A 24,582-nucleotide genomic window follows, 5' to 3' on the forward strand; every position below is an offset into this window, starting at 1 on the left:
GCCTCAGCTTCCGAAGCTGCTGGGATTATAGGTGGACGCCACTGTGCCTGGTGTATAACACTAATTTTACCTTACATTATGACATTGTTCTTTTGAAAATCAGCATTTTGGTTAATGACTCTGTCTTCACAATCTAGATGTGTATCTGTAGAACAGATGTGTATGCAGTGTAAAATTTTAACCTGTCATTTTCATGTTCATTGATGGATGGCCATTTTGTCTTTGAGCATTTTCTCTTAGATAGTGCTTCTTCTTTAAGCAATGAAAGTCCTCAGTTGGGGTTATCAGTGTGTAAAGAGCTTTGGATAATCCCTCTGTGTAGGTTGTGAGTCACTGGGGGTTCTTTTTCTTTTCTACACAAGTTATACAGGATTAAGATCTTGGGGTCTGAACATCTAAATGTGGTCCTGATTTCCTGCTAAGTGACTAGACTTGGGGCAACTTAAGTTCTCTAAAGAAACCTTTTTTTCTGTAGCTATAAAGTGAGGATATTTCAGTAATCCTTAAAGGGGAGAATTTGTGAGAATTAAATGATATGTAAATGAGTCATATAAGGTGCATAAATCTAGTTCCTAGATAATATATCTAGTATATTTTAGTTTTTGTCAACAAATATTAAGAAGTTTTATTTTATAAGAACCAATCCTGTTACATTCCCATTAAAGCTAAAAGTATATTCCTATTATGAGAGTAAGACAATATCCTACTTGGTGCATTATTCACTTAGAAGCTGGAGATAGAAATGGCACTTGAGCCTTAGGATATCTTAATTCTTTTTTTTGTTTGTTCTTTTCAGATATACATGACAGTAGAGTGTATTTTGACATTGTACATACATGGAGTATAACTTATTGCAATTAGGATGCCATTCTTGTGGTTGTACATGATATGGATTTCACTGTTGATGTATTCATATATGAACATAGGAAAGCTATGTTTGATTCATTCTACTGTCTTTCCTATTCCCATCCTCCCAGATATCTAATTCTTTTTTGGGGTGTACCTATGGGGGAGTGGGTATCAGGGATTGAACTCGGGGCACTTGACCACTTAGTCACGGCATGTCTCACTGTTGATGAGGCTGGCTTTAAACTCATGATCCTCCTGTCTCAGCATCCTGAGCTGCTGGGATTACAGGTGTTCATCACTGTGCCTGGCTCCAGATACCTAATTCTTTATGACAAAAATATTTTAAAAATATATAAGAGAGAGAGAGAGAGAGAGAGAGAGAGAGAGAGAGAGAGAGAGTGTGTGTGTATGAATTTGAATTCCATTTATTGAATTAAAATTTTCTGATCCCTTTTGAAAATTTTATGACCATTTCATTATAGCTTCAGTCAGTGTTTAATCCTTGAATATACTAAGTAGGCACACAGAGAAATTCTGCTTCATAGTTATTTCCAGGCACCTAATTAAGATGTGTCATTGAGCATAGGAGAAATTGGAAGAGAGAGTGACTGGCTTGTTTTAACTTATCTGTGGTTGGGGTGAGAGGTACTTCTAGTACATTTTTTGTGGTTCTTTTGTGTAAGAAGCAACTCTGGGATGGTAGTTGTTGGGTGAAGTTTGGAGTGAAGGCTGGAGAGGTTTACTCTAGGGGTTGTGGAGTAGGTATGTGAGATTTGCACTTTATTGTGCTCAGTGTTTCTTCTTAATATGGTATTATTGTAGCTCTTGAAATGATGATTATCAGGGCTGGGATTGTAGCTCAGTGGTAGGGTGGTTGCCTAGCATGTGTGAGACACTGGGTTTGATCCTCAGTACCACATAAAAGTAAATAAAGTAAAGGTATTGTGTTCATCTTCAACTAAGGGATGACAGGCTTCAGTTAGGGAAGAATTCTGTATTACAATGGCAGGATACATAGTCATGGAGAGGACCAAGGAGGACTGTATTCTTGTTCCTGGATTTGTTTCACATTCATATAGGTGGGTTCTGAAGTACTGGAAATTAGGCCTGACTTTCTGGTCTAGCCTGTAGAAATTGCTGCGTGTAAGGGTGAGGTATTGGAAAGTGTCCTGAAAACTAGAGATTGAAATATTCTGTTTAGCTTCACCAGCCATGGGTCTACACCTCAGGGTGTTTGCAAATTTTGTTCTGTCTGCCTAGAATACTAAGTAGGCTTATGGTTTGTTGTCCGTATTCAAAAAGACATTCAGGGCTGGGGATATAGCTCAGTTGGTAGAGTGCTTGCCTCACATGTACAAGGCCTTGAGTTTAATCCCCAGCACCACAGAAAAAGAAAAAAAAAAGACATTTCATCGAGACCATTTCTCATTTCATTTTTTATTATTTGAGCCTATAAACACTGTCTTCTCCCTTAGTAGTACTTACCAACATTTAATACACTCTTCCTACATTGTACATTTCATGTAGATGTAGTTCACTGCAGGACCTCAGCACCTTAATGTGTAGTGCCTGGCAGTTAATAGGGGCTCAAATACTTGAGTGAATGAATAAATGTTTAGCTATGCATGTTACAGTGAATTCAAATGATGGTTCTTAGGTTGTATTGAAGACTCACAGAGAGTACTTAAAACAGCCAGTTGAACTCAGGGGCACTCAATCACTGAGCCACATCCCCAGCCCTATTTTTGTATTTTATTTAGAGACAGAGTCTCACTGAGCTGCGTAGTACCTCACTTTTGCTGAGGCTGGCTTTGAACTCGGGATCTTCCTGCCTCAGCCTCCTGAGCTGCTGGGCCCTGTTACGTTTTGAGACAGGGTCTTGCTAAGTTACTGAGGCTGGCCTCAAAGTTGAGATTCACCTGCCTCAGTTTTCCAGTTGGGTGGGCTACATGGTGTTTTTAATGAAATGGTTGGTTGTGAACCCTCCTTTAGTTAACTTTGGAGTAGTTTTTTTTTTTTTTTTAAAGTGGGCCTTCCCTGCATGTAGAAAGACATTGTTATGTTGAATCTCTCTAAATTTCGTATCTGTTCCCCTAGTTACTATGGAGTATTTCTGTTTTTTTTTTTTTTTTGTTGTTGTTGTTGATACTGGGTTGGTATTTTTGGTCTTGGACTTCTGTCATATAGATACACACACACAACATATACATACTTTTGTGTTGTATACTTACACTAAAATTTGTATGAGCTTAATGGAGGATAGCTCCAGCTTTTTAGTGTATAGCCAACTTGAGATTTTTAGGTGAGGTAGAAGTTACTTGCATGCAAATAAATTTTTCTGCTCCTAATTATGGTTGTATTTCTTTCTTTGTAGGAGTAAAACTACCCCTGCTAATGATGTAAATGGATTTAAACCTTTGACAGGCGATGAGGTATTTTTTAAAAATGATTTTAACTAGTTCTTCAATATAAAAATATGAATTTATAGCCTTTTTTCTGATATATTTTCAGTAGAGTTAGGAACATCTTTCTAGTAAGAAATTTGTTGGCTGCTTCCTAGTTGTTTGAAGTTTTAAAATTCTTTAATAGATTTTACTTTTGTAAGTAGATTTTCTACAAAAATGTTTTAAAAGTGTTTCTGTGTTGATTGGACTTCCTGACTTTGTTTGTTTAGCACCTGAAGGACAATGGGAGCTCTTCTAGCCTGCCTTTATCTAGAAAGGTTCTTAAGTCACTTAATCCAGCAGTATATAGAAATGTCGAGTATGAGATTTGGCTAAAGTCTAAACAAGGTGAGTTAAAAATCTGAATTTTTTTCTAAAATTGCTTTGTGGCACTTGAAAATAATTAAGTAAACTTGATACTGTTATTTTTTTACAGCTCAACAAAAACGTGATTATTCCATTGCTGCTGGTTTACAATATGAAGTTGGAGATAAATGCCAAGTAAGCGATTTGTATAAAAGAAGAAAATATTTTACTTGAATCTTGCTTTTTCTAATAGGAATGAAGAAAACATCTGAGGTTTGAATATCTTACTAATTTGGATTTTCAGAGTTTTTCATGTATACATTTTAATAGGTCACAAGTGGTTAGCTTTTTGATATTTGAATACTAAAATTTGTATCTTAAACAGTAGTATCCTCGTACATGATTTTTTTTAATATTTATTTTTTTAGGTGTAGATGGACACAACACAATGCCTTTACTTTATTTATTTATTTTTTTAAAATACTTTTAAAAACTATTTATTTATTTATTTTTTAGTTTTCGGCAGACACGTTGTCTTTGTATGTGGTGCTGAGGATCGAACCCGGGCCGCACGCATGCCAGGCGAGCGCGCTACTGCTTGAGCCACATCCCCAGCCCTGCCTTTATTTTTATGTGGTGCTGAGGATCGAACCTGGGTCCCGCCTGTGCTAGGGCAAGCGCTCTACCGCTGAGCCCAATCCCAGCCCCCTCCCATGATTTTTGAAAAGAATTTGGCCTTTGGGATTACTTGCTTCAAAGAAGTAATAATAAACTGGGTGTGGTTGTGCACACTTGGAGACATCAGTGACTCAGGACACTGAGGCAGGAGGATTGCAAGTTTCAAGGTTAGCCTCAACAATTTAGTAAAGACCCTATCTCCAAACAAAATGAAAAAACAATGTCTGCTGGAGATTTAACCCAGAGGTAGAGTCCTTGTCTAGCATGTGTAAGACCTGGGTTTCAGGATGTTCAGGAGGTATATTCATTTCATTTGGCAAATGGATTCAAACTTGATTTTTATGGGTCAGTTTATTTTATTTGTAAAAGTCTTCCTGGAAGATTTTGATATATGTATAATGTTTTCCTTTTAGACTAAGGAAGGAGGAGAATGAGCCCCGTTAGATTAATTATGAGCTATTTATTTTGAATAAGCTACTGAACTGCACTTGAGTAGCTGATGGTTAATGGGAAAAGTTGGATAGGATCTCTGTTTCTTACTGTGGGGTAATTTGGCCCACTCATCCTCCAGGGTACATTTAACAGTCTGGAGACATTTTTAATAGTTGAAACAGAGGGCGCTACTGACATCTAGTGGATGGAGGCCAAAGAGGTGGCCAAACGTCTTACAGTGCTCTGTTTTCCCTCTCCCCACCCCCAACCAAGAACCATCTAGTTCAAAGTCTCAGTAATGCTAAAGCTGGAGAGACCCTGTGCTTTTTTTTTTTTTTTTTTAATGAAAAACCACGGTTATTTTGAAACACGCACACATACAATATGTGGAAGTTAATTTTTTTTTTAATCAGAAATGATCTCCATCAGAAGTATAGTCCTTGGGCCTGTTTTTTTGTGATATTGGGATTGAACCCTGGGAGCCACTCAACCATTGATATCCTCAACCCCCTTTTAAATTTTATTTTGAGACAGGGTCTTATTAAATTGCCAAGGGTGGAAATTTGTGATTTCTTGTTTGTGATCCTCTTGTTTCAGCCTCTTGGGTAGCTAGGATTACAAATATGAGTCACTACTCCTGGTTAAAAAGTTTTGCCTTTTTAAACTACTTAGAACCGCCATTGATGGATGTTTCTTCTTCTTCTTCCTCTTCCTCCTCTTCTTCTAGATGGACACAATATCTTTATTTATTTTTATGTGGTGCTGAGGATCAAACCCAGTGCCTTGTGCGTGTGAGGCAAGTGCTGTACCACTGAGCTACAACCCCAGCCCTAGATGTTTCTTCTTGACTTGTGGAAGAAATACTCATTTACCTTATAATAAGTTGGTTTACATGAAAAATATCTGATCAGGTTATATCTGGGGCATCAGTGGTGGAGTTTCACCTTTAGAACTTTTATTAGTATTCTGTTCTGGGGTACTTGTAAGCTGAAAAAGAGAATATAATTTCTTTAGAGGTTTCCATATGGAATTGGCAGAAGTGTGCTCTAATTGTACAGCAAAGTTGTGGAAGCTCTTAACTACACTGCCTTGGAAAACTTAGAAGAGATTAAAAAAGAAGAGTAAACTTAGAGCTTGGAGGCCTCCTTCCCTGCCCACTTGGCAGAAAAGAGATAATTGTTTATCTTAAAGCTATCTTGCTAAAATTGTGACACTTGTTATTGTAAATCAAGCATCTTTCCTTTGAGGTTAAAAGTACTTTTTGGCCAAGTGGACACTATTGATAAAATAATTGGTGAAGTAGATACCTGTTTAGTTTTTTTCTTTTTGGAGTGTTTTATTTTTGTTTCTCCTATTTGTTTAATTTGGATAAAACAATTGAAATCTTTAAAAAAATGATATGACTCGAAGTGTGTAATCAGATGTGGTTTAAATTGTTTATGAAAATAAGTGACAAATTTTATTGCAAAACTTTTGAAGAAAGTAAAGAGGCCTTGTTATTTATAAGGAATGAAATATCAACTGTTTGATATTTCAAACAATTGGGATTGTTGATGTAATAAAGGCAGGAGGTTGCTTAAAGCAGTACTATGTGTATGTGCTTCTAGTATAGAGGACAGGTGTATAGTTTAGTGTGTGTTTAACTACAGTAGCAAACTTTAAGGCTTATTTTGTCAATATAGTTGGGTGTTACCAAGTGTATGTTTGAGAATAGTTGATACATTTCTTTTTAGGGAGAAAGAAAGTCAGAGTTTACACATTTTTAATGTCAGAAAGAAAAGGAAGATTCTACTAACTATAATAATAGTTGTTCTGGAAGCCTGGGCATACGGTGTAACAGCCATGAGTTCAGAGGCAGATTATCTCTTATCTCTTATTTAGAGCTTTAATAGATTGTACTCTAGCTTCTCCTTCAACTATGTAGAAAAACAATCTAGAAAAATTTTGGAAGGATAGATAGCAAAGCTTTTCTTTTAGATAGAAGTATAGTAGAGGTCTGGGAGCTTAGGGAGATATATTCTGTTGTTTTCCTTTTGAACTTACATTGTTTTTCCCATAAAAAATAAATGTTTCTCTTTAATCAAAGAGAATAAAAATGGTGAAACTGGTCACTAGTGCAAAGGAAGCAGGTAACTGATTTTTATTTCTGCCATTGTTCAACAGGTTAGGTTGGATCACAATGGAAAGTTTTATAATGCAGACATTCAAGGGATACACTCTGAAAATGGACCAGTTTTGGTTGAAGAACTGGGAAAAAAGTATGTACTATCCTTCAGCCAAGGCAGTCATTGCTTCTTCCATTTAGCCTGATGTAATTATGAACATTTCTAAATATCCCTGTGTCTTTGCAAATTCAATGAAAGGTATTGCCCATGTATAAAAAGTGTATTCAGGGAAGCTAGGGATATAGCTCAGTAGAGTGCTTGCCTTGCATGCATAAGACCCTGGGTTCAATCCCCAGCACAAGTTTCAATCAGATCTTTAGAAATAATAGTTTGAGTTCTAATTGACTATTTTCCATGTTGGCAAATTTTAAATAAAGAATACTTATTTTATTGAGTATAGTTTAAAATGCATCATTTTACAGAAAGGCTATTTTAGAAATTGGCCGAATTATAAAATGGGAGCTTTGGAGAGTGGGGAGCACATTCATTTCTATTTTCATTTAGTACTGCATTGCATCTGTTAGTAGGAAATGTCTGTCAGGTTGAGTAGTGAAGTACTATTGACTTGTTGTTTATACAGTGTTATTTTGGAACACTTTTTGTTCTGGTTGTTGCTGCCCTTATTAGATAGAGAAAAAGGAAGTAGAGTCACACCTTAAATTTTTACCATGGGAAAATTTAAACATACATAAATGTAGAAGGATAATCCTCTTTAAACGAAGCAAGATAATATTGTAGGAACAGAGCACCAAAGCCCGGTTTCAGCAACTCACAGCATTTGTCAACCTTTTCTAATTTACTTTTCCCTAATATTTTATTTTTTAAATGGGAATGAAATTGGAATATTTTAAAGGAAATCCTGGACATCACACAATTTCTCTAATAGATGTTTACAGTACCACTAGGCAATAGAATGGCATAAATAATCATTCCTTAAATTTAGTCTTTTGCTTAAATTATATTTAAGGCCTTTTAATGTATAATTTTTTAAAGTTAGGAAATATGTTTTTTACATACATTATTTTATTTGATTAGAATTAAGTAAGGATTGCTAAATGCTATTTATAGTTGAATTCTGATTTATTTTTAATGTAAGAAAACTAGAAATTTTACTTACGTTTAAAATAAGATGTTTATGTGGAATATTTGTTTTGAGTAGAGCTAGGATTGTTTTAAGTTATTAAAAGTCTTTTTCTTTCTTATGAAGACCTACACAGAAGAACCTCAAAGCACCTCCCCCAGAAAGCTGGAACACAGTGTCAGGAAAGAAGATGAAAAAACCTTCCACTTCCGGACAAAATTTCCATTCTGGTAGGAACACATCAGGTTATCTTTTTGGGGGATTAGGGATGGCCGTATTTGGGGTTGTTTAGGTAGGAAAATTATAAGGTGTTTTTGGATTCTTGCCACAGACATGGATTACAGAGGGCCAAAGAATCCAAGCAAGCCAATAAAAGCCCCATCAGCACTACCTCCTCGCCTGCAGCAACCTTCAGGAGTAAGACAACATGCGTTCTCTAGTCATTCTTCAGGGTCCCAGTCTCAGAAATCCTCCAGTGAGCACAAAAATCTTAGCAGGACACCCTCACAGATCATAAGGTAACCTTCCTGAATGTAAGAGAAATGGCAGTCAGGTGAGAGGTGTTTATTGTATTGGCCACATTGCCTGCTTTTAAACAGTTACAACTCTTTGTTCATATACTTGTTTGTAATATAGTATTAAAAGTATTGGCAAAATACCATGCAAGGATTTTAGTTCCTTATAATCCTCTAATCCTCTTTAAACGAAGCAAGGTAATATTATAGGATCAAAGGTCTTGATTTTTGAATAATTGTTTCAAATTACTTGGGAGGTCTTACTTTAGCCAGATCTTATTCTGGTATTTAATAGTTTTCTGGTGGCTTTTGTGATAAATACTGGATTCCAGATCACATTCTTAAATCCTTGGAGGAGGGTGAGGATGCTGCCTTTTGTACAGGAACATAAGTCATCCTCAGCTGTTTGTTTACTTTGTTCTGATAAGTTTTGTGGTCATGTTTCCAATACCAAACAGGGCTGCAAGTTTTAGATTTAAGCAATTATGAATATTGGCATTCTAACTGAATATTCAGAGAAAGATGAACTTAAGGGTCATACTTTTCCTGTGGCATATGGTGTTGAGTGTTTCCCTAATCTACTGTTCTGATGAGTAGTTTCACTATTAAAGCTTTCCCTTTTGTGGAGATTTCTTTGAGGGGGTCTTGGTAGAGACATTTTCTTCAGGCCTCATGGCCATGTCTCCCAGGAACTCTGGAGCCTTCCTAAGTTACTGTGACCAGTGACTTCCCTATCCTTGCCAAGTTCTGGTCTTTAATTGATTTATTTTTGACATTTGGGCATTCCCTTTTCTTGAGCATGCACTTAATCTTTTGTCATTAAAGATAAATATTATGTAGCATCTTAAGACAGAATTGTAGGTTCTTAGACTGATTACTATGAGTTTCCTAGTGCTGTAACAAACTAGTCATCTTCAAAGCATGGAAATTCTCTCAATTCTGGGACTAGAAGTCTGAAATCAGGTTGTTGCCCAAGTTAGGAAAAGAGGTTCCATGCCTCTTCTGTTTTCTGGTGTTGCCCAGAGTCCTTGGGATCCCTTAGCTTATAGATACATCATTTCATTCTCTGCTTCTGTCATCACATGGTGTTTCCCTGTCTTTGTCTGTTCTTAGGGGACACTAGACACTTTGGGTTTAGGTCCTACTCCAGTCCTGTTAACCTCAATTCAAGTTCAATTACATCTGAGAAACCATTTTCCAAGAATGGTTACATGTGTAAATACTAGGGGTTAGGTAGCTGAACATATTTTTTTTTAGGAGATAAATTCAACGCATAAGATACTTGAAATCAATTTAAGGGCTAGGATTGTAGCTCAGTGGTAGAGTAGTGCTTGCCTTGCATGTGTGAGGCACAAGGTTCAATCCTCAGAAACACATAAATAAATAAAATAAAGGTATTGTGTTCATCTATAACTAAAAAAATTTTTTAAAAAATCCATTTAAAAAATTTAAAAGTATTTAGGATAGGAAGTTAATTCATATTATTCATAATTCAAAGCATCCTAAATGTTTTTCTGTATATAATCTCTTTTCTATCTGTATTTTCCCAATTATCTAGTTTTCTTCTTTAGAGAGGGTATTTATGGCATCTTAATTTTTCATCTCTTCCTCAATGATAATGTTTCTTCTTTTGTAAAAAGCAAAAACATAAGTAGGACTGCATGTATGCTTTCATTTAGTATTGATATACAGGAAATGTCATTGCTTAACTCTTTTTTCTTTTGAGAGCAAATTCCTGTCGAAGTGTTGGAATATGGCATAAAGAATATATACAATACTTATATTTCTGCGCTGATAAAAAGAGATTTAATTATTTCTATATTACTTGGAAGTGAATTATATATCTTTTATCTCCTTTATTGTAAGTGCATTATCTTAGTGAGATATTCTGATACTATAGCAGTTCCAGTTGTGAAACATACTAATCAGTCTGCCAAAAGTTCTGAAGTGTTAGTGTGGCTAAATTAGTCAAACATTTATATTGGAAAGTAGATAATTTTATTTTAGGTACTCAATACATTTTGTCTTTTTTTCTTTCTGACAAGAATGTTTTATTTGACAGAAAACCTGATCGTGAGAGAGTTGAAGATTTTGATCATACAAGTCGAGAATCTCACTATTTTGGCCTCTCCCCAGAAGAGCGCAGAGAGAAGCAAGCTATAGAGGAGTCTCGTTTACTCTATGAGATTCAGAACAGAGATGAACAGGCTTTCCCAGCTCTTTCTGTATGTATAAAGGGAATTTTTAAAGGTTAATGTTTGGAAGTCTTAGTATAGTTTCTATATTAAACCATAGATTTCTGATGGTGTGCTAACAATTTTTAAACTGTAAGCTTAAAGATCATTTAATTCTCCTTTTCATTTTTTGCATGAAGATAGGTCTAGAAATGTTATTGAAAAGTTGGTGATGGTTGGCAAGTAAATTGGTTTGAAATGTTTAGTATGTATTTAATTTGGTAGCCAAAATAATGTGCAGTATAGAGAGGTTCATGATTCATTTAACCTTTTACAAGAAATATCTGTTAAATCAGGAAATACTCTGAACTGTTTATTAAATCTACAAGGACCTGATAAAGTGAGAGCTATCTTTCAAGAGAGCTCACTATTCAGGTAGAATCCTGCAGTCCTGTGTTTCTGTCCTTGCTCCATGTGTCAGACACTATTTGCAGTGGATGTTTCTCTGATGAAAGAGTTCTCTATCTTCAGGTTTCCTTAACTCCTGTTGGGGAGTCATGTAGGTGAAGAAGGTTCATGAGCAGAACAGGGAAGGGTAACTGCTTCATTATTGATACTGGGAACCCTGTGGGCTTTTAAGTCTTGGTAAGTGGTACTCAGATGACCTATGATCCTAATTGGTAACAATGGATTAAACATACAAAATGGAGTGTTCTGAGAGGTTTCCCACTAGACCACCATAAAACATTAAAGCCCCATACACTTAGTTCTCTGTCTTCTGGTTATGGAATGTCATAGGGGTCTGAGGAAGAATTCAGTTGAAAAAGCTTATGTGAAATAGTTATTCAGTTTGGCACAGGGTTAGGAATTATTGGAAGAGATGCCCAAAAGCATAGGGCATTGTGTGTGTGCGCTAAGTATATTTATCTTTCATGTCCTATATGTCAATTTTCTACAATTTTTATGTAGACAACTATAAATTATTTGAGCTTTTATCTATATTTCTTCTTTTTAGTTAGCAAATGTGAAAGGTATTGCTACTATAATGCAAGGACAGATTGTGAAATTTTTTTATTGTTAATTTTTTTTTTTCCTAAAATACTGAGGATTGGACCCAGGGTTGCTTTACCACTGAGCCATATCCCCAGTCTTTTTATTTTTTATTTTGAATCAGGGTCTCACTAAGTTGTTGAGTATGGCTTCAAACTTGAAAGTTTTCCTATCTCAGCCTCCCAAATTGCTGGGATTACGGTGTTCATCACTGTGCCCAGCTAAAATGGGGTGTTCGTCCTCATTATCTTTAGACATCGTGGGATTGCTAGTGGCTCAGGTCTATTTTCTATAAAATTCCTTAGCCAAGACCAAGGTCCTCTATGCTGCTATATGAAATATATAATGTAATGGGAACCTAGAACCTTAAATAATAATTTAGTTTAAGAAACAACTTATTGCAGTCCTTTTGTTTCGCAGTTAGAAGGTTGGATCTCATGCAGAGCTTATTGATTTGCTCTGGTAATAGTATAGTATATCAGTGATAAAAATCCTGATGGCACTGTATCTGCTAATTTGCATTTAGATTTTTTTTTCCCTCCACAAAGATCATGCCTCTACAATGGTTTCTTCAGAAGGTTGGTACAGAGGATGCTATTTTTTATACAGAGAATGTAAGTTGCCAGGTGAAGGTCTGGTCAGGGTGGCTTCCTGAAATGGATTTATGATGAAGTCTAACTACTAATTATGCTGAAGGTCTGCTTTGCCTATTACTTTGATTTAGTCATTTAGCTATTAATATAATTAAAAGTGGACCCTAGATTCTATCATTTTTATTTTCAGTAACATAAAAATCTAGGGCTATGAATTTTGAGATTTTGGGTTTAGAAGTATGAAGAATAGTATTAATTACAGAATTTCTGTTGATAGTTTTGTGAGTAAATTTTAACACAAATGTTGGGTTTTGTTCATTTTAAAGAGCTCATCAATGAGTCAGTCAGCTTCTCAGAGTAGCAACCCATGTGTTCAGAGAAAATCATCGCATGTAAGTGATAGGAAAGGAAGCAGGCGGAGAATGGATATAGAAGAACGAAAAGACAAAGGTACGTTATTTCCTCATTTGAAAGCAGATGGGAAAGATTTTCTTAATTTTCTGAGGAATCCGCTGGTGGGGTCTTGGAATGTATCCCCTGTAAATAACGGAGGGACTACTATTTTGGGGTAAAAACTGTACTTTTTAAATTGTTAAGCTGCTTAAGTAATCTCTCCATATTTAATGTTAGATATGGCGAGAAACTTTGACTCAGCCTAAGGCATGTTAAATGTTACTCTAAAAACTGCATTTTTCATTGACTAAACATGCTTTCAGTAGTACTGTTGACTTTCTTCATATTTTGTTCTGTATTCAAACCTGACAAGTGGTTGATGCTACGTTTTTTTTACCTTAATATGTTATAGAACCTATCCATGGACATATTCACTTGGATAAAAAGCCTGAGTCAAGCACATTGGAGGTAAAAGTTTAAAATTCTAATTGCATTTCTTTTTTTTAACACTGTGATACTATAGTAAGAAAAAGTAGGAGAAGGTAGAAATGATTTCAACATTTTATAACTACTAGTATAGAAGAGAAGCAGAAAAGAGGCGAGTTTGTATTCTGGCTTATGCTCACAAGTCATAGCTGTGTCTTCAAGGTACCTTGGGATGCCTTATGTGAATAGTTGCAGAGTAGCTTATGTTCTCCATCACTCGAGGGAGATTGTTTAAAGCCATGCCCCAGCTAGAAACAACCCAGTAATATGGTAGAATAGAGATACACAGGCAAAGCTAACCTTCCTATTGAAGACCATTATAATTGGAAAAAAATTTCAAATCATGAGAGGGCTCAGATGCATGTGGAGTGAACTATAAAGGAAATTGCTGTTATTCCTGGAATGTGGGTCTTTGAAATACAAAATCACACTTTCTTTTTGCTCCCAAAGAATATCAGTGATGAAAAATGTACAAGAGTTTCATCACCATCAAAGTCAAAGAAATTAGAGTGCCCATCTCCTGCAGAACAAGTACGTAAGTTGTTGCATTTGACATTGAGTACTATATTCTCTGGGTTCTTTGTATACAATGATATAAAAATAGGAAACATCTCTATGGAAATGGGAGAATTTATTCTAGCATCACAATTTAAGTGCAATTACAATTTTTCTTCTTCCTTTTTTTTTTTTGGTGGTGCTGAGGATTGAACCCAGGGTCTTGTGCATGTTGGCAAGCACTCTACCAACTGAGCTATATCCCCCAGGTCCCAATTAAAATTTTTCTGTAATTTATTTTGATCTCGGCTAGTTTATAATGTTAATGGTGTTTAATAGATTTTTATTTTATAACCATTTCTTTGAATTTATTTTGGATAAGTTCATATTTGTTATCTTTATTTTTTGATATCTTGTCCTACCTTTGTGGTAACTTGACCTGAACATTAGATTTTTGAAAGAAAACTGAATTTCTACTTTATTTAAAAACTTTTTTTGACTGGGTGTGGTGGCATGTGCCTGTAATCCCAGTGGCTTGGGAGGTTGAGGCAGGAGGTTGAGTTCAAAGCCAGCCTCAGCAACTTAGATCCTAAAGCAACTAAGTGAGACCCTATCTCTAAATAAAATATAAAAAAGGGCTGGGGATGTGGCTTAGTGGTTCAATATGTCTGGGTTGTTTTTGCTACCAAAAAAAAAAAAAAAAAAGACCTTTTGAAGAGTCATCTGCATCAGTTATTTCACACATTTAAAAAAGCAATTCCACAAATTTATAAGTAAAATGATGAAGGAACAGAAGTTCTGGCAGTTATTTTGGTTCTTGGTCTAATACAAAAGTAGAAAAAAAGTTCAGTGCTAAATGCTTGTTAATTATCATCCTTCCTATTAGTAAGACTAAGTCATAGTTACATGGTATGTCTGTGTGGGGTGCTTTTCTAAACTCATGAATTTCAAGTTGGTTGTACTGTTTCACACTTGGCTTGTGGCTTCTGGGACTTTTGGTAGGCAATACTTGGTTGGATTTCATTTGTTTGCATGTTGTTTTTGGCTACTCTCTGTTTTCTTTCATTTCTAAGACAAGAATAGGACCATTTATACTTCAGTTGTATAAAAGGCAGCCAATTCAAGATATATGTGATTAAAAATTAGTGTCTAAGCAAAATGACCCCTTTTCTTTTTCCACTCTCTGTAGAAGCCAGCAGAACATGTGTCTCTTTCGAATCCAGCTCCCCTTTTAGTTTCTCCAGAGGTACATCTAACTCCTGCGGTGCCTTCTTTACCAGCCACTGTGCCAGCCTGGCCAAGTGAGCCTACAACTTTTGGACCAACAGGTTAGAGAAGGATTTATCAAATGAACAACCAGCAAAAAAGCTTCCAAGTCAGACTTCTAATTCTTGAATGAGGGCTTGATTGCAGAAAAGGACTAAGTGTAGAGAGTCTCAAGGAGCTTTCTGTGATTCTCTGCTTTGCTGTGCTTCTAGTGTGGGAGGGCTGAGGTCTTTCTTTGCTGTTGCTTAAGGTGTACTCCTATTATCCTATACACATGGAATTTGAGCTGATTATCACCACTCTTTGCTTTGGTTGCTCAGCACTAACTGGCACTACAATTTGCTTCCCCTACGGGTCAGCTCTTTCCCAGTTGGACTCCTTGCAGACCTTGTGTCTTCTGAGAGCTACAGTTAGATATTGACTCAAAGCTTATTTCCTCTCTGTGTCCTGAAGAGTCCTGGGTTGATACTAGAATTAAAACTATGTTAGATTGCTTAACAACCTGCTGTTTTACTAGCTGTTTCGCTTGTAGCATTATTTACTTAATAGTGTAATATAAACTTGTATTTCTAGAGAATTATTTTTATCTTTTTGTAGATTTTAATTCTTGTCCCTCTCTTTTGTAGGTGTCCCTGCTCCGATTCCTGTTTTATCAGTGACACAGACTTTGACCACTGGACCTGATTCTGCTGTGTCTCAAGCTCATTTAACACCCTCTCCAGTTCCTGTGTCAATTCAGGCAGTTAACCAGCCCTTGATGCCTTTGCCTCAGACACTGAGCCTTTACCAAGACCCACTCTATCCTGGGTTTCCTTATAATGAAAAGGGAGATCGAGCCATTGCACCACCTTATTCACTGTGTCAGACTGGGGAGGACCTGCCTAAAGGTGAGCTCCTCCAAGTTCACATAGGTTGAGTAAGACATAAAAAGATGAAAATGCAGGCCAGAGACTCGTTTATTAGCCAGAAGGAGAACTTAATTGGGAAAGACGGCAGAAGTTTGGCTTTTTTTTTTTTTAAAGAAGTGATTTTTGTGTTTAGTAATGGTTCTCTTCAAAAATGTCACTTTTTCATAAACAACCTTGAAACCATTTTGAATTATGTAAGATTTAACATTTTGTCCCATCATTCCATATATAGAACATATATAAAAGCTTAAATATAGTATATAATATCTAATAAAATTATATAATTCATAATTACATTACTATATTACGTGATGTTTATATTAGCTAATATTAACATTATATAATTTATCTCTAGATTAGCATTTCTAACCTGTTTTAATGTGCCTGTTTCAGTTTCGTTGAAGTGTACATAGAATTGAGAACTTTATTGAGGGCTTTATGGGTTGATATTTTCATTAATTGGACATCTAAACATCAACAAATTTTCTCAACACTGGTCTGGCTTTTGGGAGATATTGATATTACTTTATCTGTTAAAAAGTTAAGAAGATTGAATATAATATTTGTAGTAACTCGTACAGTACTATATGTAGCAGTTTTTTAAAAATAATTCTTTAAAATTTGTTTTTCCCCTTTATTTTTAGGGATCTTACATATCTGTAGCCTCTATTTTTAGTTTACAAGTTTTCATACCTGTAAAACTGGAAGAGTAATACAGTGACTGCTTGTATACTCTTCTTCTTTTTTTTTTAAAGACTTTAAACTTTATTTTACTTATTTGTTTGTATGTGGTTCTGAGGATTGAACCCAATGCCTTGCCCGTGCTAGGGGAGTGCTCTGCCACTGACCTGTAGCCCCAGCCCCTTTAACTTTTTGCCTAGATTGATGTGGATAGTTTGTTTTTAGTCAGTGAGCTTATATGGATAATGGGCTAATGGCAAATGAATAGCATGAGTGTACTGTCCTACTAATCATAGTATCATTAAGTTAGGTTTATGTGATCTTATCATTCTCCCCAGCATTTTTATTTCATAATTTTTTAAACCTCACTGGTAAGTTAAAAAATTAACCCTTGAGTTTCTTTCATCCAGATTCAGTTTTAATCAGATAGGAATATTAGTTTAAACCATTTTGGGATTTAGATGTTAATTAGAGGAAAAGCATACAGAATTAGAATTGCTTAGCAGCCTGACTTTTGTGGTTGTTTTCTTTGAGATAGGGCCTTGCTGAGTTGCTAAGGATGGCTTTGAATTTGTGATCCTCCTGCTTGGGCCTCTGGGATTACAGGTGTGTTCCACTGCACCAGTCCTGAATTTTGGCTCTGTTAGTTTTTATGTTTTACATCACAGGTCGGAGAATACAATTCTAGTAGATAAAATGCTCTTTAGGAACTGTGTATCGATCGAGATGATAAAGAAATGCTTTGTGAATGTATATTTTTAACAAGCGAATACTTTTGTTTTCAGATAAGAACATTCTTAGATTTTTCTTCAATCTTGGAGTGAAGGTAATTTACATTTATCATTTTAAAGTTGTTTTATTATTAAGTTAATTCTGTTTTAAATTATTACCATAGTGTTTACTCTTGTATTATCAGGCAGTAACCTCAGGTTTACCAAATATTTTCTTAAGAACCAGAGTTTTCAGCATTTTACAGGATGCTTTTGGTTGTGTAGAGGTTCCTATGTTTGCTTGCTCTTAGTTAATGATGATTTAACTTAGGAATACATTCAGGAATTAACCATAATTCCAGGGACCTCATGGAAATGTCCTTACTGGGGAAAGTGGATGAAATTTCTGGGTTTGAAGTTCTCTTTCACAGCTTATAGCTGTGTATTCCTGGGTAAGCCACAGTGTCTCTGAGCATGGCTTTCTTCATCTATAGAATGGTTTTAATGTTTGCTACCTGCCTCAGTTATTGAAAGGACCAAAGGAAATAACAAATGAAAGTATTAGTATGTGAAGTGGGAGGCTTGTATGTTCACTAGCATAGCAGAGAGGTCCTTTGGAAATCAGTCACCTAAAAATACTTTTTCTTAACAAGAGGCTAGAGAACTCTCTGTCAGTGCTAGGCTGTCTGTAGTTTCTGTGGGTTCTAGATATTTCAGAGAGGAAATAAAGCACTCTGTCCTGGTCTAGTGACCAAGTTTCATAAGGCCTTGTGCCATATTCAGCACCTGGTTTTGCATTTATGTAGGCTTTATCTAATTGGCTGGTTATATTTTCTTCATATTTTGGTATTTAGCTGAACCCATGCAGAGGAAGGATTTGGAGTATTTCATTTTGAACATTAGCCTTCTTTGAGTAGAGGATCTAACCTAATTTTTGCAGCTGGAGTACTCTGGGGTTTTCATACTCATTGAGTCCTGTCAGTAAAGATCATCTACTCCTCTATCAGCATTTTCCTTAAGAATAGGTCCAGGCAAGTGAACCGGCTGGCAGGGTCATACAATCAGTCAGTGGGAGAACCAGAAAGTGAATGTAGGTCTAGTTAAGCTGCCAGTTATAGAGATGATGTTTACTATCAGCCTCTGTAGCAGGACTTTGGATTGGTTTCAAGACAGGAGCAAAGGATGGAATCTTGAAGTGCAGCACGATTTTCTTTTTCCTGATGGGGGTATAGCAATGATCTGGTATTTGGACTGTAGTTAGGTTTGTGTTCTTTGCAGGCATGAGAAGCTTCTCTTGAGCCTACTGTTTTGAGATGGGTATACTCAAACCTTTTTAATTTTCCCTTTTATTTACTTTTACTATTTTGTATCTCTTTCAGGCATATAGTTGTCCTATGTGGGCCCCACATTCTTACCTTTACCCTTTGCACCAGGCCTACCTGGCAGCCTGCAGGATGTACCCAAAAGTCCCAGTACCTGTGTATCCTCATAATCCTTGGTTCCAAGAAGCTCCTTCTGCTCAGAATGAAAGTGATTGTACTTGTACCGATGCACACTTTCCTATGCAGACTGAGGCCAGTGTTAATGGTCAGATGCCTCAGGCAGATATTGGACCACCGACGTTTTCTTCACCTCTGGTTATCCCTCCATCTCAGGTGTCTGAAAGTCATGGACAGTTGTCTTACCAGGCTGATCTTGAATCTGAGAACACTGGGCAGCTTCTTCATGCTGAATATGAAGAGTCACTAAGTGGCAAGAACATATATCCACAACCGTCCTTTGGACCTAATCCATTCTTAGGCCCAGTTCCCATTGCACCTCCTTTCTTTCCTCACGTTTGGTATGGATACCCTTTTCAGGGGTTCATAGAAAATCCTGTAATGAGGCAGAATATTGTCCTGCCTTCTGATGAGAAAGGAGAATTGGATCTGCCTCTGGAAAACCTGGATCTCTCTAAAGAATGTGGTTCAGTCTTAGCAGTAAATGAATTTCCAGAAGCCAGGGGTGAAGTTGTACACACTCTCCCTGAAACAAGCGTGAGCAGCAAACATGAAGGCCGAGCAGAGCAGTCATCCCAGACACGAAAGGCAGATCTGACCCTGGCTTCTGCACTTCCTGGAGCAGAGGGAAAGTCTCATCTTCCTTCTCAGATTCTAAACAGAGAGAGAGAAACTGTGCCTGTTAAACTTGAGCCTAAGAGGACCATTCAAAGTCTGAAAGAAAAACCAGAGAAAGTAAAAGATCCAAAGACTGCTGCTGATGTGGTCAGCCCTGGGGCCAACTCTATGGATAGCAGAGTGCAAAGACCAAAAGAAGAGAGTTCAGAAGATGAAAATGAAGTGTCTAATATTCTGAGAAGTGGCAGATCCAAGCAGTTCTATAATCAAACTTATGGAGGCAGGAAGTACAAAAGTGATTGGGGCTATTCTGGTAGGGGCGGATATCAACACGTGAGAGGTGAGGAGACCTGGAAAGGGCAGCCGAGCAGAAGCCGGGATGAAGGTTATCAGTACCATCGAAATGTCAGAGGACGTCCATATAGGGGCGATAGGAGGAGATCAGGGATGGGAGATGGCCATAGGGGACAACACACCTGATGGTTGTTGCTCTGATGTTTTAGAACAGAAGCCCTTTCTTAGGTGGAGTATTTCTGGAGGCTTTAAAAAAATACATTAAAATAAAAACCCAAATTGGAATTATCTCCTCCCCTCCCCCTTTACCCTCATTCCCATTCTGGATGAGATTTTGGACATGAGTCAGGGGCAGGTGAATTTTTGGCATTGCCATTTATCTTCATTCACAGTCTGTTTTCATTTATTTATCGGGTGACTGCCCCCATAAAAACTAGAAAATAAGTTTGTTAAAGTATTTTTTATAAACAGCCTAATATAAAACATTATAGATTTAGTGTTTGGTTTTTTTCCTTGTAAAAGTTTGATTTCAAATGTTGGAAATGTGTGCTTTATAGTGTTTACTAAAGTGACAAAACACCATTGGACACAGTATAGATTCCAAAATATAACATTGCACCAAATAGAAATGTATATTTTATTATGCAATGCCTTAGTCATAAACTGGGCTCAAACGATTCTCAGCCTAAAACACTGTTGTCTTTTAAAATGCTTCCAACCCAAAGGCCTTTCATCTCAATATCTGTCAAACTTGAATAATGTCTTCTCTTTAATATTACATATAAGGCAGCCTATTAACCTGTGTCTTAGAAATGTATATAGTTCTTTTAATATTCATAGGGTATATTTTTGGTGAGTATTTGTTGAATTTGAGATTGCATACAAGAATAGATGTTTAAGAAATAGTAGGAAATTCCAGTGAAATGGCTGTTTCCACCAAGAATTCTTAGCACTGGTGTAAATATCATGGTGCCTACTCGAAAGAAATGTAGATGCTATGCATTTTGAAAATAATCTGCATCTGTTAAAATTGCAGAAGTTTTTTAATGCCACTTTAACACTAATGCACTGACAGATTCTAAATATTTTGTGAGAAGAAATGTTAAAAATTTTTAGCTTGACAGGTTTCTATAGAGAGTGACTGTTTTGTTTTTCCCTTGCACCATTGGTTTTGTATCACTTTACATTTGCATGTTCAATTTGTCATGGCTGGAATTGTACGAAAATAAGAATGATTGTAACTTCTAGTTCTTATCTAGAGGATGCTGCTAGAAAATGGTTTTGCTTTGCATTTTATAACTTGTTACTCTGGTAACATGTCTTCTATCCTTCTTCCTTCCAGTCTTCAGTATTTACTAGAGTTCCCTTTGCATGTTGCACTCTGTTCTCATTTGGAGATTGGACTCTAACTAACACAGTATTCATTCATCTGTGTTACTTTGTAAAAATAACTGTAGCTTGTATTTCTTATTTGTACATACCAATGTGAAAATCTACCCTTTTTTAAATGTTGAGATTATCTTTTGATCAGGAAGTTTGAGTGCTATGCAAATAATACAGTAATTTTTCTTTGCATGCCATGTGTAATATACCTAGCCAAAATAGATGTGGCTTTTTTTTTTTTTTTTAAGCAGATTACTTTAAAAGCAAATATAATTCACTTGAATTGACAAAGCAGATGAGTTTTCTGGGTTCTCTGATAACCTGTAGGAGTGTGTGGATGTCAGCTAGGCTCAGTGAATCTCCACTGTACTGTAATAATGGTTATTTACCTCTGTGCTGTTTTTAATTACCTAATGTCTATGTAACTGCTGATTTGGGTAGTATTAGCATTTAGATATTTTGTAACATAGGATTTTAGAGAGCACTTTGAAAGATAACATTTTATTATGATGGTGCTAGGTAAAAATTTGTAAAGACTGGGATGGTTATATGGATAGAAAAATTGAAAGAACCTGTTGAGGAATTTCTGTTGTCACCTTCTAAGCTAAGAGCAGTTGTTGAAGGTACTGCTGAAACCTGTTTTTCCTTAATATCAGTAGCTGAATTATGAAATGAGAAGCTTAGAAGGCTCTTCTTTTTCAGCCCCCCCTTTTATTGTAGGTTAGTTTATCTGATAATTTCTATTATGAAAATCATTTTGATATAAATACCAGATTTAAAAGTTCAATGTAAGTTTGATCTCAGGAGTAAAAGTAATTGTTTCCAGTGTCCTTTATTGTATTGACTGGGATTTGATCTGTTTCTGGAAATGTTTAAAAATTGGATAGGACAGAATTCTTTTGGTTTCTTCACTGTCATCCTACCTTACCTCAATTAACGAAAGACTCATCACTCCTGAGGGAAGCACTGATTTGCTTCCTGTTTCCCATCTCTAACCTCCAGCACAGGGTGGAATCAGTGCTGAAAGAATTTTAGCAGATGGTACTTTTCTCAGTGACCTCTGGATTAAAAGAACTCTGACTTTTGTTAGTTTTAAAATTATCACTCTTTGCATGAAGGTCAGTTTTTTTTTTTTTTCCTTTAGATTTGTTTTTAAATGTTTTAGTCCAGGGGATTTTGCCTTATGCTGAGGTCAAACTAAGGCCAAGCAAGCTTCATATTATAACTGTATGTCATATTATATATTGACTTGAGATAATTCTATATAAGAAAAAGGCAGAAGGGTAGAATGGAGAATCATTTATATTTTGATTTGGAAATTATGAAACTTCAGCATATTATGATCAGACATATTTTGAAGAACAAATGTTTAGACTGACCAAAGCTCACTTGTTTTTGTTTAGTTAGGTGCTTCTTCTGAACTTGAGTCCAGCTCCCCTTCTTGTAGTATTGTGCATATGTCTCTTCTTCAAGTTCATTTCCCTCAGATCCATCTTCCATTCTTGCCCTCCATGCTCCTTGTAGCAGGATGCTGGCAGCTGTGTTGTCCTCCTGTCGTTCCTGGTATTCCAGGAGTTCCACTGTCATGGCAGACCCAAGCTCAGACCTGCCTCCATCTGACAGCGGTGGGTTTCTTGAAACCACAGTGCTGAGACAGCTTATCTGAAGCAAACTCTATTCTTGCAGTGTGTTGTTTCCTTTGTGACTCAAGGGTGAATTAAAATGCCTGTGAACTGCAAACTTGCTTAAGATTGACTTGGTGCAATAAAGTTTCTTTCTAACCATTTCTGGTTTAGAAAATACTCAGCCATCCTAGAAACTAGCAATATTTATTTTTGCCTCATTTGTTTTGCCTTCAGTTTTAGATGAGGTAAATTTTTTCGTCTTTCACTTATGGGTACTAAGCAAGGCCCATTCCAGTGTTGCTGAAGAGAATGCGTATTTGGCTACACTGTTTCTGTGTACTGTATCTTGCTCCGCATTTTATGTCTAAAGGCTATTGTTTTTGTTTTAAAATCTTAATAATGGCTCATTTCCAGTATGTCAGTTTCAAAGAACTAAGGTTTGCTACTAGTGTCAGCCATTTACTCTCCCGCTGATTGGGATTTTTTTTTTTCTTAGAAGAGATTTTCTCCTCCCTGCCCCCTGAAATACAAGTTTTAGAGAATCCTTTAAGAGGGGTGGGTGCATGTCTTAATGCTGGGAAGCAGCAACTTTGGGGTTGGATTTACTTGAATGGATTAAAAATTGCATTGTTACAGAGCTAGAAAAATTTATGTATAAAAATGATAATAGCCTTACACTGAGTACAAATAATACTTACAAGCATGTGAAGATGTGATCATTTGTGATGTTACTTGTAAAAAAAAGTATATATACATATCTTTTGAAGTGTTGAAAGGAAAATAGTACTTTATATTCTTTATCATATCACTTTTTGTAAGTGTTGAATATATTCCTGTTTATTTTTCTATGTTCTGTTTTGTAGCCTTAAGAAGTGTTTCAAACATATCTGAATGTACAAATAAGAGTAAATGCCCTACATGGTGTGATGCTGCATTATATATAAAACTGTGTGCATATATTAAATTTTGTCTCTTGATCCTACTTGTGATTCTTTGGTTTCAAGGGAAATCAAGTAATATAGCATATAAATCTTAGTAAGCTTTCTTAGAATAAGGATGGTTTCTTTGGTTCTTTCACAGCCAGAAGACAATTCTTTTATGTAAACTAAAAGTCATTTGGGATTTGTGACCCATAGGTGATATTATTTTCCACATTACTTGCCTAAGGTCATACAACTACCAAGTGGTGGGATTTGGACCTGAACCTAGTTCTGTAGTTTTACAGCTGATGCTATCATTTTTTTTCAGCAGCCACAAAATGAATTGAGAATATGCAGGATACTTGAGTTGATGAGGGTAATTTTTTTTGCATTTCTATTAAATGTTTTCTGAAGGGAAAGCAAATTGAAAGCTTTGAAAACAGATTTGAGTATACCTAATACTTTGAAAACCCAACAATCTTATTTTTAGTTTTTTTTTTTTTTTTTGCAGTGGTAGGGATTGAACCCAGGGCCTCTGTGCACACTGGGCATGTGCTCTACCACTGAGTTAATAACATTTCCAGCCCACCATTAAATGTTGATGTTTTGTTGCAGAACTGGGGATTGAACCCAGTGATACTTCACCACTGAACTACACCCCCAGAGTATTTGTTTAAATATACTTAGAATGTGAACTCTTAGGAAAGTTTAGCTTCCTCACAAAGCAGAGCCTGAAACAGTGCTCATTCAGTGCATGTATTTAAAAGAACCTGATACACATGGGCACAGGAACAGCAAGGGACAGAATGAGCCAGTGTAAAGAAAAATCACAGCTGGGGCAAGGGATGTAGTTAAGGGCAAGAGCGGTTGCCTAAGCCCTGTGGGTTCCAACCCCAGCACTACTTACAAGTTGGATAGCTTGCTTGAGAAGTTTGGTAAAATATAACAACATTGTTGGGGAAGGAGTAATGGGGAAACATTTATCTATTAGTTGGCTAGCAGGTTTGCCCATGGTCA

General features: G+C 36.3%; 1 protein-coding gene across 1 annotated transcript in view; it reads left to right on the top strand.

Moving 5' to 3' along the window:
• Positions 1–23,622, top strand: part of Otud4 (OTU deubiquitinase 4) — a 45,593-nt gene extending 21,971 nt beyond the window's left edge. The window contains exons 8-21 of the mRNA XM_027926707.2: positions 3,224–3,281; positions 3,524–3,641; positions 3,730–3,794; positions 6,873–6,967; positions 8,082–8,185; positions 8,287–8,473; positions 10,533–10,695; positions 12,614–12,737; positions 13,093–13,148; positions 13,617–13,697; positions 14,851–14,989; positions 15,554–15,814; positions 17,302–17,342; positions 18,606–23,622. Of these exons, the coding sequence (XP_027782508.2) occupies positions 3,224–3,281; positions 3,524–3,641; positions 3,730–3,794; positions 6,873–6,967; positions 8,082–8,185; positions 8,287–8,473; positions 10,533–10,695; positions 12,614–12,737; positions 13,093–13,148; positions 13,617–13,697; positions 14,851–14,989; positions 15,554–15,814; positions 17,302–17,342; positions 18,606–19,823 (2,710 nt within the window). The 3' untranslated portion in view covers positions 19,824–23,622. The remainder of the gene's footprint in view (positions 1–3,223; positions 3,282–3,523; positions 3,642–3,729; positions 3,795–6,872; positions 6,968–8,081; positions 8,186–8,286; positions 8,474–10,532; positions 10,696–12,613; positions 12,738–13,092; positions 13,149–13,616; positions 13,698–14,850; positions 14,990–15,553; positions 15,815–17,301; positions 17,343–18,605) is intronic.
• Positions 23,623–24,582: the final 960 nt, after the last annotated feature.

The sequence above is a fragment of the Marmota flaviventris genome, chromosome 7 (assembly GCF_047511675.1).
Source record: "Marmota flaviventris isolate mMarFla1 chromosome 7, mMarFla1.hap1, whole genome shotgun sequence".
NCBI classification, from domain to species: domain Eukaryota; kingdom Metazoa; phylum Chordata; class Mammalia; order Rodentia; family Sciuridae; genus Marmota; species Marmota flaviventris.